The 19,649-nt window shown below is 54.8% G+C and overlaps 1 protein-coding gene across 10 annotated transcripts in view; it reads right to left on the bottom strand.

Moving 5' to 3' along the window:
• The window catches only part of KIF25 (kinesin family member 25), a 56,051-nt gene that overhangs the window by 21,504 nt on the left and 14,898 nt on the right, over positions 1 to 19,649 (bottom strand). For 8 of the 10 annotated variants that reach the window (XM_072966226.1, XM_072966227.1, XM_072966228.1 and 5 more), the window contains 6 exons: positions 18,615 to 18,824; positions 16,716 to 16,804; positions 14,805 to 14,841; positions 7,378 to 7,445; positions 2,656 to 2,730; positions 232 to 381 (listed from right to left, as the gene is read on the bottom strand). In XM_072966226.1, coding sequence (XP_072822327.1) covers positions 232 to 381; positions 2,656 to 2,730; positions 7,378 to 7,445; positions 14,805 to 14,841; positions 16,716 to 16,804; positions 18,615 to 18,824 — 629 coding nt within the window. The remainder of the gene's footprint in view (positions 1 to 231; positions 382 to 2,655; positions 2,731 to 7,377; positions 7,446 to 14,804; positions 14,842 to 16,715; positions 16,805 to 18,614; positions 18,825 to 19,649) is intronic. The other 2 variants (XM_072966235.1, XM_072966236.1) reach the window with 1 other exon arrangement.

The following is a 19,649-nucleotide window of genomic DNA, read 5'->3' as shown; positions in this document are numbered from 1 at the left end:
CCGAATAACGCCTTCCGACTAAAGCCTGACCATGACCTCTTTAAAACCCACCCGGGCTCTCAGGAAAACAACTACATGTCTTATTTTGCTTCAAGTTTTAAAATACAACATGCAGACTGTAGACCAGTTTGAAAACAAAGATACTACACACTCAGCGCAAAACCCCAAAATCCCGCCCCAGGGAAGAGGCGCCCACCGACGCCAGGCTCCCCCACTGCCCCGCCTCGGTACCTGAAGACTTCTCCAGCGGCTCTGGGGATGATTCCTAGGTGACCGTGGGGTCCTGACGGCAGGGCCGGGTCCTGCTCGGGACGCGGGCCCAGCATGGTGAAGCTCTTCCCGCTCCCCGTCTGCCCGTAGGCCATGATGCACACGTCGTACCTGAAATCCAAGCCAGACTTCAGTGCAGAGAACACGCAGGTCTGGCGCCGCGCCTGGTGCTGAGAGACCGTTCCCTGGGGTGAGAAGCCTTAACGCACTCCACTTCGAGGCCCTGGAAACCAGCCGTCGGCGACTACCGCTGCTTCTGCACAGTCCACCCGCGCTGTTCGGTCACACGCTGGATTAAGCCACATCCACGTTTACACACACGCGCGGCTCAGTGACGCCCACTTCTCCTCGGTGTCCCCCCGCCCCTCAGGGGCGACCCTGCTGGGACCCCAGCCTGAGCCAGGCTCCTAGATCCCACTCATCCCAACACTCAGCTTGGTGTCGGGGTTGCCTGAAGGGAGTTCCTCTTCAGAACATCAGGCTAAGTAAAGCGTGTGTGAAATGATAAAACAGTGCCCGTATTTTCTCTCGCTGTTTGGAAACCACCTCCCCATCACGTTTATGATCGCTGGCACTGCCGACCAGGACACGCTTAAGGCTGTAGCGCGTTCTCTCACTCTGTTTCTCCAAGGGCTCGGGGTGTTCATTTCAGCCAGACTGTGCGGACGCCCCCCCAGCCCCCCAGCCCCCTGCGGTCCCACAGTTTGGGGTTATTTTAGTGCAACTCACTTCACAGAAGACAAGGACCCTGGAGGGTCCCTGAATTTTCCCCAGTTGTGCTATTTAGTCCAAAACGTCAGTGAGAAGATGCAGAACATTGAAGAGTATTTGAAAGAGGTTTACAACATACACTGATAATCTTGGCCGTGAAGGTGCAGGTGAGCCTGGCCCACGGGCGGCTGAGGCTGAGCCCAACCATCCCCTCTTACTGTCACCTGGGAGATTAAGATCCAAGCAGAGGCCCTGCCCTTGGAGATTCTGATTCTAATCAGACTGTTTAACCCAGGTACCGCCACCTCTGTCCCCCGGTCAAACCAGGGTGTCACTCTGACAACATGGCCCTGGACAGTATCTGATGGGTTCACACCTCGAGCAGGATACAGAAGCCCCGGAGATCCAGGAGGCCTGACCCCAAGGTAGGCTGTTCCATTCAAACAAAAAGAAGATGGAAACCACATGGGGGGCAAAAACCCATCCAGGCCCCTCAGCTACCACCCCGCATGTTTTTCCTTCCAGAAGTAAAAGGTCTCAGAGCACTTATAACAAAATCTCCAGCAATGCAGCTCTTACGCCCTCCCTGAGACGTGGAGGTATTTGGTGGGCGGGGGCCGGGGGGGATGTCTGACTGCAGAGGACAAATTAGCCTTTACCGGGATCTTTCAAACCACCTCCGAGTGTAGGAAGAAGGCAGCCGGGACTGAAAAAATGCCATCTGTTTCGTATTTGTAGTGGAAAAGCAGCTCGGGCAGCGATCATCTTAACCACGATGCCACTTTTTATTTCTGGAATCTGCTTCCTGCAGAGATGCCTACTTTAAAAAAAGAGAGAATCTCCTATCATTTCCACTGGAAGAATTTTCTTGGGTGGATATAAAAATCCCAGTATCCTGGAAGCAGAGTTGAGGCAGAGACTTGATCGTAGCCGGCGGGGGCAGGGGTGGGCATGTGGGTGTGTGCAGAGAGCGACACGCGCCCCCTGCTGACCCGACCTCTGGGGTCACGAGCCCCAGCCGCACCCGTGATGTCAGACGCCCGAGCCCTGTGGCTGGAGCGCAGCGCTGTAATTACAGCTCCCAGCTGGCTGCAGCCTCTGCTGGGCAAACACAAACACGCCTTCTCAGGACGCTTGATGTCGGCACCTCCAACCAAACCATACTCTTCAAGTCACCCTGAAGTGGAAAGTCCTGGCTGTGTCTTAGTTAAGTCCCAGACCTGTTCACTTGATTGCTAAAAAGTGACTTTCATTCCTTGGTTACAACCACTGCCTTAGAAAGCAGGAGTCGGTTCCAGGGGTGGAAGGCTCGTTCCCAACGGGACAAGCCCCCCGGTCGGGTGTCAACATCCTTAACAGGCTTTAGAAAATCCAGGATGTGCCAGGAATCCCAGAGAGGAGGAAGCGGCTGCCCCCTCAGCCTGAGGTCTGCACATCACGCACCTGAAGTACCACCTGCACCCAAGGTGCCCGTGCTCACCTAACAATTGTTCCTCGCACCATGCTTCCTCCTTCCCCGCCACGGGCCCTCAGCCACCCCAGGCCACGGGCCTGCTCCACACTCACAGCAGACGCTCAGACGCGGATGCCAACCTCTCAGCCTGCAGCTCAAGTGAAACCCACTGACATTTACACGTGACGGTGATAATCGACCTTGAAGACGTCTTCACTCACCCGTCTAGGAAGGACGTGAGCAGGGGGCACACGTCTTCAAATACTGCTCTCTGAGACTCTGCTGGGCCATAGACTCTGAGAGGCAAAGGGAAAGTGATGCAGATTAGAAGAAAACGAGTTACTTCAGTGTCCTGAGAAAAAGCGTCCTTACGTGTTTCTCATGTGAACCTCCCGGTACAGTCAAGATTCATGTTTCTTGAACAAAGAAAGATTAATTTATTACTTTTCAAGCTAACGGAGGTTAAGGAAGAGTGAAAAATGGTTCCCTCTGCTATAGGAATGTAGCAAGCACGAGCAAAGTTACAAATGCTTGCGAAGCAGAAAGAAAAAGCAAGAAAAGGAGGAACAAAAGGCACCATGTAATTAGCCCATAACGGAGTTAACGCCGCTCAGCGGGTCCAACAACAACGACGCGGAAATCACACTCAGGCAACGTTTGATACGTGACACTTACCTGTTATGCTTACGCTCCTAAGAATACCACTCTCCCAGACCCCAGGCTGGCTGGCTGAACACTAGCACGCATCACGGGACGGGAATGCCGGCTCTGGGAGGGGCCCCCGGCGCGGTCTGTGCTTACAAACACGTACATGAACCCAAGTGGGAAGTAACGTCCAGAAGCTGCAGGTCACGGCACGGCGGGAAGCGAGACTGGGCCTCCACTGGGGGGCCGGGGCCGGGGCCGGGCCACGCTGCCCAGCTCTGACAAAGCTGGTGGTTAGTCACGTTCCAGTTGAATGTGCTTTGATTCAAGCTCAGCTTTCTGAATTGCAGGTTTTTGTTCAGCTGGAACCGAATTTTTCTCTCCTGTCATCTTCAAAATGTGTCCTGACAGCCCGGAGATCCAGCTCATCTCTAGAAGCAGGACTGACATCAAGCCTCCGGGCTTTCCTTACAAAACGCTGCTCCACACGCGGCTAGAGGGCATTTAGAGCAAGTGGGATGGAGCTGAGCTCTTAAATACTGTAACTTTTCACCCAAAAAGTCCCACCAAAATACCAAAGCAGGAAGGACAGTGAATGAGTCCAGCTGTGCACCACCGGCTCCTGTAATCGGCCACCACCTCCTGACCTCACCCGGAAGCCCTGGAACCGACCTCACGCCCAGGTCATCCGTGAATGTCTGCTACATATCTCTAAAGGATGTGACTCTTGTAAAAATCATCACCAGGTTACCACTGTCACACTTGGAAAAATGAACAGCACTTCCTTAGCATCATCCAGGAGAGGGGAGGGCCCGCGTCTCTCCTGTTCTCCAATGCGCTTATTCTTCCCATCAGCTTTTAAAAATCATCACAGCTGAATGAATGTATGAGACACACAGGGACAGCGAACTTCTGAGCAGTAAATATTCCAGGCTTCGTGAACATCTTACTTAAAGAGACACCGAAGCCTTTCTCAACATGAAGGAAAAGATCCAAGTCCTGCCACCTGCCGCGCTGCTCCACATCGTGTGGAGTCACCATTAGCCAACACGGTGACGTGAAAGTCACAGAACAGAAGGTCCGACTGGCTACTTGGAGGTCATATGGCCGGGCCTCGGGGCAGTCCAAAACCAAATATGAAGGAAACTACGAAACCAATAGGAGAATTTAGTCAAGTAGCAGGATGCAAAATTCACGTACAAAATCAGCAGCTTTCACATGCAAACAAAATGAGTTCACCAATGAGATGGGGAACAGGTCCTCCACCTGCTAGGGAAAAAAGTGTCTAAATCCTTTATGAAGAAAACCAGGGGAAAAAACCCTGAAAGACGTAGAATTAAATGAGTAAGTGAAAAGACAGGCAGTACTGTGTTCTTGGATACGAAGACTCAGCTCCGTGAAGTGACAGTTTTCCCAAAGGTAGTTTATAAACTGACCTGAATCCTCCCCTAAAATACCGCATATACTATCAGTATCTTTCTGGTGCTAGACAATTTGATTTTAAAATGTACTTAGCAAAACAAAGGAGCAGAGCACAGAGGAAGCCCCTGGGGGAAAGGGCAGCAGGGTGGGTCTCAGGCAGCTGCGAGGCCGGTGCAGGGGCAGCGTGGCCAGGACACGTGGGCGGACGGACCGGCCACGGGCAGGAGAGAGAACCGGAAACTGATAGGCGTGCACGCGGCGAAGCCCTCACGAGAAAGGGGGCTCCCCAGATTAGTGGGGAAAAGACATGTTTTAACAAGTGGGGTTGAGGTAACTGGACAGATTTGGGGGAAAAATAAAGCTGGGTGCCTTCCTCAGCCTGTACTCAAGGACACACTCCAAACGGGTCATGAGATTTGGCTCCTGTGAAAAATCAATCCACGGAGCACTGACACACGTGGCTACATGCACCTACCACCTGGTAGCCTTGCTAACTATGACTGTGTTAAAGGGAAAAGAACTTTTTTTTGCACGGCTAAAAGATATCACAAGCAAAGAAAAAACCACAGATGACAACCTGGGAAAAGTAGCTGCAGCTTACATCACGGACAAAAGGTTGCTACCCCAGCACACAAAGTGCCCCCAAAATGGAGAAGAAAAAATGAGCACAGTACACAGAGCGCGGCGTGCACGTCCTCGAGTTTCTTACCTAGTCCTTGCATGAGAAGTGCTTTCCACGCTGTTACAGAAAAACAGCTGGAGGTGCACGGAGCTGGCCCCACCGCGTGAGAAGACGCGGAGCCTCACCCAGCCGGGCGGCCGCGTGGAGACGCCGTCTCTCTTCCGACCTAAAGGCCCGAGGGCTCTGCCCAGACAGCACGCAAGACATGGGGGTCACCCGCGGGCCCCTCGCCACGTCGGAGGGGCTGGTGACCTCTCAGCGTGAGTCGAGCCTGCCTGCTGAGCACACGTGTCCTTACTGGCTCCCGCGCTCTCGTCCGTCAGTTGCTGAGAGAGGAGGGCTCCCACCTCCGACTACGGCTGGGGGTTTGTTCGCTTGTCTCCTGGGCCCAGTCAGCACTTGTTCCATGTGCGCTGAAGCTCTGTGATTCCCTCTGGGCTGTTACTACTCTTAATACTGGTCCCCGGGCTGTTAGGATGCGACCCTCTTGCTCCTTGGTAACGTTATTAATCTGAAATCTACTTTGATGTTACTAGAATGACTCCAGCACTGGCTTTTTAAAAATGGTTTAGCAGTTTGTCTGATTGAATCAGGGTCCACATATCACAACTGACTGATAGGTATCTTAAAGTCTCTTTGAAAAATGCAAGGTATTTTAAAAGGTTCTGTGAACAAAAACAAGCCATGCCAGTCAACAAGGACGCTGCGGCCGTCACATCATCAGCGGCGACCGTCGCCCCCAACCGCGAGCAGAGGGAACTCAGCATGCAGACCAGCAGGCAGCCCGGCTCTGTGGTGGCCCCAGCGGTGCTCCCTGAGGGGACTCAGGATGGGGAAGAACAGGGCGCTGGCCCTGGACGGCCAGGTGCACGTCAAAGGAGTGATTTCAGGGGCCCAGACCTTTGCACCTTCCCACACACAGAAAAGTGCTAAATCCCTTAACCTGAGATGTCTGGACTTCTATCATTAACACTAATCTTTTGATGTTCCAACTACCTGGCCTTTGTTGCCAGAAACTCCTATATATCCTGGCCCCTCCCTTGCTGGGCAGAACTGTCTCTACCACGAGAGGCTGTGTCCTGGGCTCGAGTCCCCAGGAGGCCCACCAAATAAAGCAGCTCTCAGCTTCTAGATGTGCCCTTTATTTCCGTGACAGTACTTAGGGCTCAGTCTTCTTGCTGGCGCTCCGTCCTCACCCAGAATTCCTTCGTGCAGCCTCCTTGCAGACCACCCCCTCCCAGCCCCACCGCTGGTAGCTGCTAGAGTTTTGTCTTTTCCAAAATTTCTGTAAAGGGACGAATCCGAATGAACTTCAGGTCTGGCTTCCTTTGCCTGAGGCCACAGTCCGTCCTCCCTGCAGGCTGCAGCCCCCAGACACCCTCCCACTGAAGGACACTTGCGTTGCTCCCAGTTTTTGCCAGTTACACGGGAGGCGGCGTGAGCGTGCTGGGGAAACACCCGGGGTGGGGGGGGGGCTGCCGGGCAGGCGGTCTGTGTTCACCGCACCGCCTGAAGGGCGGGCGCACTCGGCCCGTCCGCTTTGGGGTTTTTCAGCCACTCTGCTACACGTGTAGCTGCATCTTGTGCTCTCAGGGGCATTTCCCGAAGTTTCCAAACAGCCACCATCTTGGCCTCGCTCTCTGCCCCGGCGTCGGTGCAGGGACTTGTGGTGCTTCATGCCCTTGTTTTCAGGAGAGCTCCGTATCCTCTGGGTCCGGTCCTTCATAAACCGTGTGACTTCCAAACACTCCTTCCTGTGTGTGGCTCGTCTTCTCATACTCCAGGTAATACCATAAACAAAACGAGGGCTTTTCATTTTGATTCTTTCATGGATTATGCTTTTGGTGGTGTTTCTCAGAATTCTGTGCTTAACCCAAGGTCACAAAGACTTTCTTCTGCATCAGCTTCTAAAAATGAAATGGTGTGAGACTTCACATTAGGTCTAGTTTTCATCTCAGTTAATTTTTGCAAAAGGCATGACATGTGGGTGACCCTTCACTCCACTTTTGCCTCTGGACGTCCGACTGCTCCAGCACCACTTGCTGAAACACTGTCCTTTCTCCACCAAACTGCCTCTGCCCCTTTGCGATTGGCCAAAATGACAGGACAACGTGTACCTCTGACCAGCCGAACCCTGACACAGCGCTTACATTTGCGTTACTTTGCCTCACCTGCCACCGTGAAAGGCACTCACCTTTCAAAGGTGTATGTCTTATTAATCAAAGGGCGACCAGGCCGACTGCATTCCACCAGGATGGTTTCCTAGTAAAAAAGAGTAAACAAACAAACAAACAAAAAAATGGTCATTCTGTGCCAGGGCTGCATTCATAACACTGAGCAGCGGCTGGCGGAGCACAGCCCCGGGCCAGTCCGGCGGCCACCTCCTCTGTAACGAGCTTTGCTGGGACACAGCCCCACCGCGCGCACAGACTGCCTGTGGGGTTCAGTCAACAGCTTTGCCGAGTCACTGAGACAGACACCATACGGCCCCAAAAACCACGGAGTTCACTCCCCGGCCCTTCAGAGGGAGAGTCTGCCAAGCCCTGACCAACAAGTCAGACCAGCAGAGAAACACAGAGGTCCCACCTGTAAGTTACCCGGCCAGGCAGCCCGGGTGGCCTGACCTTCCCAGGACGGCTCAGATGTTCATAAGGCAAAAGGGCTCCAACTCGGACACCGGTGTAATTATAACTGGTGGAACTAAAGGTTTCTTTTTCAAAAGCATCAACGTTTGATCTTGCTAAACTATTTCTTCAGTGACATCCTATGCTAAGAGAAGCAAAGGAAATTTCAGCAAGAAATGCACCTGGGTTTCACCAAGCAAAGGGAAAGAAATCTGAGCGGCTCCAATTCCAAACAAAATGCCCATCATGAAGCAGAGCCCCGGGCAGAGGAGGATCTCCACGCCACGCGGCCGCAGCGCCGCGCAGCCTGCAGACGCCTGGCTGCTCCACAGTCGTAACTGCCCCGTCGTCACCTGCCTGACATCTCTCTCTGCAAAATAAATACATGTCCCAAAACTGGCGTATCTGGGTTTTGTGGACAAAAAACTGTTGCCTGCCATTCTAGTAAAGAACGAACGCTGCCTGCCTTCAAGGTGTCAGCCACTGCAGCCCCGGGCCGTGCCCCCGCGGGGACTCAGGATGGAGAAAGAGGAGGACACTGGCCCTAAACGTCCAGGTGCGCAGAACGCAGTGATGTCAGCGAGCTGAGACTCTTGCGTCTCCCCATACACAGAAAAGCACTAAAATTGTTAACTTGAGATGCTGTTTTTGTGATCAGCAGTAAGTTTTTGATGTTCGACTACATTTTTTTCAGTAAAACTACGTACCCACCCCACGCACCTCGCCTCCCCAGAGCAGCCCCTCCCGAGAGGCTGTCTCCTGGGCTCGAGTCCGCAGTAAGGCCCCCGAATAAAGCGTAACTTGCAACTTGGAGGCTGTACGCTTGTCTTCAGGTGGCAGTTTTAAAGGCACGGGCCGTGGAGTCCTCACCGGCTTGTTCTGAGGCTGCGGCTGTTAGTCAGTTACTCGCCGCAGAAAGCCAGCCGGGTCCTGGGCAGCTGGGGGAGAGGATGCGGCTGCACTCGGACGCTGCAGGGCCGCCTGGTGCTCTATGCTGAATCACCTGCGAGGTGAGCCTCCGCCGTCTCACGATCAGAGGTCAGTGCTCTAGGAATCGTTAGCCTTGGCTGCAATCGATTTTCAACTCAGCCTTTTCCCTGGAGTGTCTCTGCCTGGTGCCCCCTCCACACCGGCCACCTTGCCTGCCAGGGGCCTTGTCAGCGCGCAAGCCAGTGGAGCGGCCCCAGCCATCCGCCAGCGGGTCTCTGCGCCCCCAGCCTCAGGCACGCCTGGCTTACTCCTGACATCACAGCCTTAAAAGTATTTCCAAAACGCAAACTCAACAAGAGGGAGCAGATGAAATCACTGAGGCCGGAGGGGAAGTTTAAGAAGGCGTGAGTGAGGCGGTGTGTGCAGTCTTAAGTGAGGGGTCACTTACGTCCTGATTTCAAGTGACCCACCGGACGTGTCCCTGGGGGTCCTTGGCTACCACAGCAGACAGTTTCAGGGGAACAAATGGGGACAGACACCAGTCACAGTGGCTTTGGCCTCTTGGGTGTGGTAGGGTGAGTGGCCAGGTCATGGATCGTGGCACACGGCTGCCATGACCGACTGGGACGGCCCCCTCTGACGACCACGGGAGGCCGTGCCTGTGCCCCAGTGTGGTAGTCCCCCAGGGGGCTGACTCTCTGGGGCGTCACTGACCTGGAGTCCATTCCTCCCCGGAGCCCTGTCACGCACAGGCAGCTCTCCCGGGAGCCGCAGTCCCGGGGCACTATCTCCCACCACAGGGAAGACGTCGATCCAGCCACAGGCTCTGGCCACAGCTGCAGCCACGAGGACTCCGGTTTGGTGGCAGCTGGGCACCAGTGCATGGTTGGCCAGGCTGCCTCTCCTGAGGACCACCTCCCAGGAAGGCTCCCCGCGACTGAACCTGCACTTCCCCTCTTTCACGTCCGCGTGCCTGGAACGACGTGTGAGTCGCCTCACTTGTTTGGAAGGTGTCCCTTCTTTCCTGGGTTTTTAAGCGACGTTACCTTGCATGCTATTGACTTACGGGATTACTTCCGTTCCCAGTGAACCTGGGTTAAGTAAATTGCTGGCAAAAGCAGTCAGTCTCTGAGGGTAACCTGCCCCCAAACAAACAAGCTAGAAGTGCGTGTGTCACCCTTTGGTCGCTCACACGACAGATACGTGGGGAGAGACGTCTGTGCCGCATCCAGAACCGAGTCTCAGGGCGAACAGAAGGACACACACCCGCCCGGCCAAGCACAGCCCAGCGATGCCAACAGTTTCAACAAATAAGTGACAGAGAACGACAGAGAGTGCCACTAAGGACCACGAAGAAGGACACAGATGTGGCGAGACCAGTGAGACAGCGGCCCCCGTTGGACGGACACCAGGAAAGGCCCTTCTGAGGCCGCGGCGCGTACGCTGAGCGCGGAGGACGAGCAGGTGAGCATGTGCGGGTGGAAGAGCGCCTGGGTCGGGGAAGGGCACGTGCTGAGGCTCGGAGGCAGCACAGGGCTTGTCGGGTTCAAGGCCATCAGAGGGGACAATCGGGACCTCGTCCTGGGAAGTTTACGTTTGAGATCCGAACGTGCTGTCCCAGAGACAGTGCAGCTGAACCAGGAACATGTTCTTCCGCATCTGATTATCAAACCAGCGGATGTAAGTTAAATGACAAACACAAATGGGTGACCAAGGCTACAGTCCCCGAGAAGCAGGGCAGAAGCCAGACTCTCCATCTGCGGCTGATGTGTTTACAGGTTGAATCCAAGACTCGTAAGTGTGGAATTAGATTACAAACTGAAATGAAGTGCTGACTTACACATCCATACAAACTCAAACTCTCTTTAGACTTTTGGAAATAAAAACATAACGCGGAAGCCAAGGGTTAGAGTGTCCCAGAACAGACCCTCGCGTTTTCAGCAGATCAGCCGACAGGAAGCCCTTCAGCAAACAGGTCTATTCAATTATAAAATGACTCAGATGCTGCTGGTTTTCTGCAACATAATCCAGAATGCCCCAATCAAAAGAAATTTTATCTTATTTTGATGGGTGAAATATTTTTTTAAACTCTCAAACTTCTGAGTTTGAAGACGCAGTGGAAATTTGACAGGGAGGGTGCAGACTGTCAGTAACAGAGAACCCCGGGGCTCAGCCCCCGGGGCGTCCTCCGGCGGACGGTTCCCGCAGCGGCCAGGTGCTCTCAGAGCTGGGGAACGTAGAAAAGGCAGGAACTTGACCACAAATTCTCCACGTCTTCACCCATAAAAGGCGAGGGTAGTAAAATGATCTCAAGGCCTCCATTTAATGAGGCATCTCAAGGCATCCCTAATAATGAGAATTAACTGGCCTCCTCCTGCTCGGCTCAGTCATCCCAGTCCTCCAGGCAACACACAGGGTATCGAACCATAGGAGGAAAACTCCTTTAAAGCGAGATTTTAAAGTGCTTATTTCCAGAGACTCTGCCATAGGGATTGTATAATAAGCAACAACAGTTTTCAAGGCTTCTTTGTTTAAAAAAAAAATACAGCCATCACTCCATCCACTGACACTACTTCAAAAAGAGCTGCTGAAGTTTCCGACATGTCACCATGAGACTGACTCAGACGACAGGCCTTGGGGGAAAGTGCACGGGACTCGGGGGGCAGCTCGACGTGAGGGCACCTCAGGACCGTCACTGTGCTCCAGGGGCCCGCCACCTCCGCGTTCAGCAGAGACGACCAACATTCACTCGGAGGCCGGCACCCCCGTGCTCTCTACACTCACTCTGTGGCAGGCACCTCAAGGCTAGAATGCAGCCTCCGCCCAGCGCCTTACTGAGCTTTTCCTTACGGACACGCGCAAACACCCGCCAGGAGGAAGCAGCTGAACGCGCCGCCCCCCAGCCTTTCGACTCTCAGCCAGTCTTGTCCGGGATACGCTCGTACTCAGCCCGCCTCCGTGCGCTCTGGCGTGTTTTTAATTAAATATCAGACAACGCATCATTCGATCTCAGTCTGTACATCTAACCAGTAAGGACTTTTGTTTTCCTTTTTGAAGTTTTTATTTTTATTGAAGTATAATCGGCTTACAATGGTGCATCAGTTTCTGGTGTACAGCACAGTCACTCAGTCACACCCGCATGTGCACGTGCACGTACATAATCCTTTTCATGTTCCTTTTCACTATAGGCTATCACAAGGTGCTGAATGTAGTTTTCTGTGCTGTGCAGCAGGACCTTGCTGTTTACCTATTTTCTATATAGCAGTTAGTGTCTACAAACCCCAAACTCCCAACTTAACCCCCACCTCCTCTCTCCCCCTGGTAACCACAAGTGTGTTTTCTTCATCTGTAAGTCTGTTTCTGTTTTGCAAATACGTTCATTCGTGTCTTTTCCTTTTCTTTTTTTCTTTTAGATTCCACATATACATGACATCATATGGTACTTTTCTATGTCTGGCTAACCTCACTCAGTATGACGATGTCCAGGTCCATCCAGGCTGCTGCAAATGCCACCATCCTTTTTCGTGGCTGAGCAGTATTCCACGGTATATATATACCACCACTTCTTTATCCAGTCTGTCGATGGACACTTAGGTGGCTTCCATGTCTTGGTGATTGTAAATAGTGCTGCTGTCAACACTGGGGTGCGTGTGTCTTTTCGGATTAGAGTTCCCTCTGGATATACGCCCAGAAGTGGAATTGCTGGATCATATGGTAAGTCTATTTTCAGTTTTTTAAAGAATCCATATTGTTTTCCACAGCGGCTGCACCAAGCTGCATTCCCACCAGCAGTGTAAGAGGGTCCCCTTTCTCCACAGCCTCTCCAGCATTTGTCATTTGTGGACTTTTGAATGATGGCCATTCTGACTGGTGTGAGGTGATATCTCAGTGTAGTTCTGATCGCACTTCTCTGATGATAAGCGATACTGAGCATTTCCCATGGGCCTCTTGGCCGTCTGTGTGTCTGCACTGGGGACTTGCTTGCTTAGGACTCCTGCCCATTTTTGGATTGGGTTGTTTATCTTTTTGTTACTGAGTTGTGACAGGACCTTCCTCTGGCTGGTGGTGAGGTCACAGTGTGATGTCCTGGGAAACTCAGTCATCAGCCTTCTGCTTCCAGCCAGTCTGGCCTCTGCCTGCCGTGGTCAGCATGTTGTCACTGAGAAGGAACCGCTCCCGACTCCCTTTCTTCCCCTTCCTCCTCTTCTGGGCTTCCTCCTCGGGCAACGTGAGTCTTTAGACGTCAGTTTGAAAGTGGGAAAGATGCTGCTTTAATGCTGAGAATCAGCACTCCCTCCCTGGGCCACAGCCACACATTTGGGGAGCCCTCACCATGGGCAGCAGACGGCCCACTGCCACCCACAGGAGAGACTCAGGACAGGAAACCCCTACACAGACCAGCAGGGAGTCTCCCCACTATTTCTTCAGATCGCAACCCCTCCCCCCGAAGCCCTCACACCCTGCAGCAGGGGCACCCAACAATCCCCTTCAGGACACCTGGGGCTTTTTTTTAACATAGCTCTGTGCCATTAATCTTACCTTATAAAGTTGATACCAGCCAATACACGTGACATTTCCCTGGTGGTCTCCAGAATGCCTTTCCAGTGGCTCCTCCAGGTCAAGTTCAAAAGAGGACCAGCCCTGGTGGTCCGAGGCTTGTCAGCCCCTCTTGTCTGAGGCACCCCCACTCCCGTCCACTAAGGTTACTCATCGGCTGAAGGGACCAGGTCCTCTGTCCCGTGAGATGTCCCTCACTCTGACTTGGCTGCCTCTCCTTTAAAATGATGGAGGCCAAGGCTCGACTGGCGGCAGGGTCAGCCACACAGGGCTGCGGGTGGCCTGCTGCACCACGTCAAGGCCCCAATGTCCCCGAGGCACACTGTCGGTGGGTTGAGAGGGGCCCCTGCCCCCACTGTAAAGACCTCGTCAGCCCCTGGGGTCTAACACCTGCTGATGGCTGTTATCTAGAGCCATGAGGGGTTTCAAACGGGGTTTTCCTTCTTTTTTTATAAGCAACAGAAATTATTGCTCACAGTTCTAGAGGCTGGACGCCCGAGATCATGGTACCCACACGATCGTGCTCTGCTGAGCGTCCCCTCCAGCCGCAGATGGCTGGCCCTGGCTGCCCCCACCGCTGGACAGAGAGCCACCCTGCTCTGCTCTCTCCTTATAAGGGCACTGCCCCACAAAAGGCAACTTTCTACTCTTATCATCTAGTCTGAATTTATTCTAGAATCTGCTCCTTAGAAAAACTCCCTCAACGGCTCATTTTCCCTGAAGTGCATTTCATACGGGAAGAGCCGCGTAACGTTTAATTCTTTCTGTATTGTTCTTAAGGCTAACGGAGGGTGCTCTAGCAGGCTCCAAGGGAGACAGTGAGGTTTACAAGTCATGACAATTACGAACCGAAGACCTACACGAGTGTGTGTGCCAACCTGCCTCGGCCACCTCCTCAGCCCCCCGTCCTGCCCACGCCATGGGCGTCCCACTAGGTGGGTCCGCGCTCTGCGACACGACCCCTGCCCCCAACGCCCCCTCGCTGTCTGGCACAGCCATGTCCAGGCCCACCCGACACATGTGGACCCATGATGACCCCCGTGTCTAGAGACCACGTCTGGGTCCTCACTGCTGCTCCGAAGCCTTTTCAACAAAGACGAGAAGCGTGTGAGTTCCAGGGGGGCGCGGAGCCGCGGCTCCCAGGAGGCGGGCCTGCTTCGGTCCGAAACCGCAGAGCCCTGCTTGGCCTGGTCAGACCTCACCTGTGTTTCCTTCCCTGGGCTCCAAGTTGAGAGCTCAGTCCTAGGGGCCCGGGCTGATTCGGGGGCCGAGCAATGAGCAAGTGGAGTGACCGTCCTCACTCTTACGGCGGCGAGGCCCGGTGCGGGGGTAGCGCCCCGGGACCCGCGGGGCTGGAGCGGCCACGCTGGCCAGCAGGCCATGCGTGAAGGAGGAGCTGTTCTATACCCGTTCAGACCCAGAGCCGCTCTCAGGGGCGGAAAAACCGGGGAAACAGTTGAAGCACCAGACGGAAAGGTTTCAAACAGAACCTGTTAGGGGAGTCACTCACGTCGTCCAACGCGTGGGCCACTGCTCCAGACACAGGGCTGCGGGGACAAAAAGACATTCAAACTGCGCGTCCCGGCAGCCTTGCTGCCCGCATCCACTCCCTCCCCGTCCCCTGACACCGTCTCCCACTTCTCTGTTTTCCACCCCTTTCTTATCTTCCTCTCCCCTCTCCCTGTTACTTTCTCTTGAGACTTTCTCTTTCTCTCCCTCTGGTGTTTTCTATCCCCCAGCGTGTCGTGTGGGAGGGGTGCAGACGTCCTAGTCCCTCCTGCAGGCACAGCCTGGGTCAGAGTCTTGGGGGCGAGAGATGCAGAAGGGAAGTTTTACCATGGACCTGGGCCTCTGAAGGCAGCCGTGAGTCCAGAAAGAGGCAACAGGTTTCCAAACTAAAATCAAATAATGTAAATGATATGAGGGCATATAAATAGTTCATGAAGCCTCACGTGCACTTGTGAGAGGCTGAACAGCCCCGAGCAGCGCACCGTCCGTCGTGTCCCGTGAACTGCCCAGCTCCGCGCCTGAAGTGCGGCCACTGCAACTGGGGAGGCCACGCTTCTAATTTTGTTTAACTTTTATTCATTTAAAGCCATGTAACCACACGTGGCGGGAAGCTGCCTTATCAGGCAGCACACAAGGAGTTGTTTTTCTTTAATTTTTTACTGAAGTGTAGTTGGTGCACAATGTCAGTTTCAGGTGTACAGCACAGCCATTCCTTTGTACATGTATGTAACTTTTTCAGATTCTTTTCCATTACAGCTCATCGTAAGAAACTGAATATGGTTCCCTGTGCTGCGCAGGAGGCGGCTGTTCATCTGCTTCGTGCAGGGCCGTGGGTGGCTGTTAACCCCCAACTCCTACCCCCGCCCCTCCCCCGCTGGTAGCCACAGTCCGTGCTGTGTGTCTGTGAGTCTGGTTTTGGCTGGCAAATCAGAAGCAGATAAATAGTGTGACAAGGCAGCCTGTGAATACCACACTCACAAGAACATCACACCTCTGCCCCGCTGACCGTGGGCTCCCCTGCACCCGGCTGTCAGGGCTGGTCAACGGGGCACGCTCGGCACTCAGGCAGCAAAAAGAAAGTCTTGGAGGAAGAAGTTCCCAATCGCTTTCTGTTGGCTACAAAGGTTTGTTTCACACCAGGCTGACCAAGGGCTTCCTAGAGACCTTCCAAAGGCAAGTGTTAACTGTACTGCAGGAAGGTGGGCGAGACGCGGGCGAGGCCCTGAAGAGGAGGGGGTGTGGGCAGGATGTGGGGAGGCCCTGGGATAAGCGTCAAGCCCCACGAGCAGAACTATGGGGGCAGGCGTGGACCCCCAGGGGCCCGCCTTGGGGACGCGGAGCATGGAGCCGGCGGGGGCCCAGGATCCGGAGCTGCTGGCGGGCGGTGGACTGCAGACTGCTGTGGGGGGGTTGCTTCACTGGGGAAAGAAGTGTGATTTTTCAAGTAAACGGATTTCAGATAGTTGTGTGTTCTTCGTCAACACCATCAAAGCTTCCTCTAAGTCAGAAGTACCAGCCGAATCCTTAATAGTCCCCTCCGGGCAGCTGGGAGGGTCTGGAGCAAACCAAGAAAAATGCTCCCCGTCCAGGGAAAGGGCCGCCAAGAGCCTGGCCCTGCCAACCCCAGAAAGGAGCCTGACCCCCAGGCAGCAGACCCCGCATGGCACCCCTTTCTTGCTCCGACGTTTTAGCCACACTGTAGCCACGTTCCAGAGCGTCTGCTACCTACCCCACTTGTCATGACCAAGGCGGCTGCACCAGGGAGAGCGGCCCCGCCCGGATGAGAACAGGCTGCTCTGGGACCAGGGCTAGGAAAACGGGAGGGGTGGAGAGTTGCTGCCAATTCCGTATTTTTTTCCTTAAAAGACACACACACACACACACACACACACACAGTGCAAAAGCAAATTACCTGTTCTGGGAACCTGGACCACGGAACTCGTCATCAAAGGGCAGCACAGGGCGGAGCCGGCAGTGCACGCGGATGCTGCCTCTCAGCTCCTACGATGGTGAGACGTTGTCCCCTGAGCACACGGGCCCGCAGACCCGACCTGTGAGGGCAAACCCGAGCAGCGCCTCCCCCGAGGTGTGACCGCCGCGCTTCCTGCCACACCTCCACTTGTGGAAAACTCCCTACGCACTAGCGTCAGTATCCTGTTAAGCTTTTTAAAAATTCACCCTTAAATGTGTTCACATGGCAAATAGTATCACTCGACCATAAGCACCAAGACAACAGCTTTTAACAGCACCCGAGGCTCCGTCTCCCGGGCGTTTCAGAAGGTCTCTGAAATCTGGTGCCAGGGCTCATCATCCAGTCCTTCCAGAGGGCCCGTATGAGCGGCGGCGAATGGGACGTGATGCTGTGGGGGTGGAGACAAAGATTAGGAACCGCCAGACCCGCTACATGGCACCGGGATGGCACCTCGCCCGGCCTGCACGGAGGGAGGGGCCTGACAGGGCGAGGGCTCACACTGCTTAGGAATACACATCAAAGTCACGTCCACGTAAGTAATGGTTACGTTGCCGCCCGGCGGTGCTCGGACGCCTGTAATGACGAGGAGGTCACCACCTCCCGACTGAGACTTGAGTCAGGGCTACACAGCTCCCCCGGGACCGTGCAGACCGCTTCCACCTTTTATCACTTCAGGGCCACACTGAAGAATTCTGTTCCTCTTCCGCAGGCCAGCTTGTCGGCCACTCCGCCCCGGCGTCCTCTGGAAACCAGCCTGTCCACGCATGCCCCCCGGCCCTCGCTGTCAGGGTGTGTCCTCCTTGGTCCTGAAATGGCCAAAATCGACCCGGCCTGTTTTATCCTCCCTGAAGGGCTATGTCCGGAATGAGAGGCACATCCCTGGATGTGGGTGACAGCATGGCACAGAATGAGGCCACCTGCTTCTCTGACCTTCAGATCTTCTTCTGTCAGTGCAGCTGGACCAACCACTGGCTTCCTTGGCAGCCACTGACACACGTGACTGGGCCTGCTGGGGCTCCACAGAAAACGCTACATCCCTGGTGCCCAGGGGACCCGCCCAACAGAGCATTGGCTCCTCCCAGCCCCTCGGACTACGGAAACGTCTCCGGGAAAGCACGACAGACACCAGCGCGGATCAAACTGTCAGAGGTCCAAGCCCAAGCCAGAGCGCAGAGTTCTGTGGGAGGAGACCTGGCCTGCGGCGGGGAGACTGCACCGAGTCCCAGGACAGAAGAGGGGCTTGCGTCACAGAAGAGGGTGGGACGAGGCCAGAGAAACTGGGAGGAAGTGGGGGGAGGGGAGACGTCCGGTGACCTGGAGTGACCAGCAGACCTCACAGGGAGGGGTGGCCGTCTTCACGTTGTCTGTACCTGGGCCACCAGACACGGGTCAGGGAAGTCTGGAGGGTGGGGGCCACGACCCCAAGCCAAGCTGGTCACCTGAGCTTCTGAGCACCAAGGCTGGCACCAGGGTCCACGAGAAGTAATGGTGACAACGCAGACGATGGTGATGTCAGCTCCAACACCCTAGGCTGTTTCCACCTAAACACTGACTTCTGCCCACTGGGGACCATGGCTGCCGGCAGTGACTGTCACCTTCCGCACCTTCCCAGACACCTGTGCACCTGGCGCTCTGTGCACAAGGCAGGTTGAGCCTGCCACTCCAGCCTGCGCAAGTATTCTGGGACACTCTTTGCTATTCAAGGTGTTTGCTCTCAATTCCTTCCAAACGTGTACCCGTAAGTAAAACAAACATGCCTTCTTACTTCTGTTAAGTCACTCGTAGTTAAGACCCAAAGAGGCAGGAGCAGGGCCCAGAGGACGTCCCCGGGAGCCTCACCCCGTTGTCACCCATGCATGGACCGTGGGCCTGGTGGACGGGGCTCCTTGCGGGAAGGGATGCGACACCTCGGGTACCCCGTCTCCACTGACGCGTGCTCCACTGCTGAGGGCTGCCCTCAGCTCTTATGCTGATGCTCTGTCCATAAATATCTCCCGGGAGGCTCTTTCTGAGGCTGAACGAGGACCAGACACGCCGCATCTCCAATGTCTGTTTCATTTAATACCAGAAGAGGAGACAAGAGCATTTTTATTCTCAGAGCCCCTGCTGTTTCCAGTGAGCACCCCCCTCAGAGGCCCCGCTGAAGTCTCCCCCTTGGCTCCCGGCAAGGTTACCCCATGAGTCTGGGAGCGCGGCCCCTCCTACTGTTTGAAAACTGGGTAAATGGTCTACACTGACCTATTCACGGGCCTATACAGCTTCTCCAGCCTCGGGTCCCACAGGAGTGAGGGGGCGGGGTCGGCAGTCTCGTCTGCAGGTTTTCCAAGGGCCACGGAGCTCAGAGCACGAGGCGCACTGTCATTTGGGGCAGGGAGTCTCCCCCGGGCCATCAGTCCACTTTGGACCTGGCTCCGTCTTGGGAAGCCCTGCTGGTGAAAGCTGCAGCCCCTCAGCACTCTGGGCCCCTCCTGCCTCGCCTGGTCTGGACACAGATCGGGGGCAGTGCTGCCATGATGAGCAGGTAAGGCCACGCTGCGAGAGGCCAGTGCACAGCCGGCGCTCAGCCACGTCATCACTGTCAGAGGGCTGGGCCACAGGAGCACAGGAGCCACGAATGAGGACCCGGGGACGGTCAGCATGGGGACGGGAGGGACTCTGAGAAAGCAGGCTTCTCGGGCTTCAGAAAAACGGAACGTGGAGACACCGGCCAAGGTCCTCCCTTTTCACCGTGGGTAACAGTTCAACCCCATGGAAGCAAACTCGTCAACTGAATCTTCATCCCCAGCAGCCTCGGGCTGGCAAGTGGGAACCAGAGTCTCAACTTTAAACGTCACAGGGTCTCAGATCTCACTCCTTTAAGTCAGCAGGTGAGGG

This window comes from Vicugna pacos, chromosome 8, assembly GCF_048564905.1.
Source record: "Vicugna pacos chromosome 8, VicPac4, whole genome shotgun sequence".
Classification (NCBI taxonomy): domain Eukaryota; kingdom Metazoa; phylum Chordata; class Mammalia; order Artiodactyla; family Camelidae; genus Vicugna; species Vicugna pacos.
This window is presented reverse-complemented; position numbering and strand designations above follow the sequence as displayed.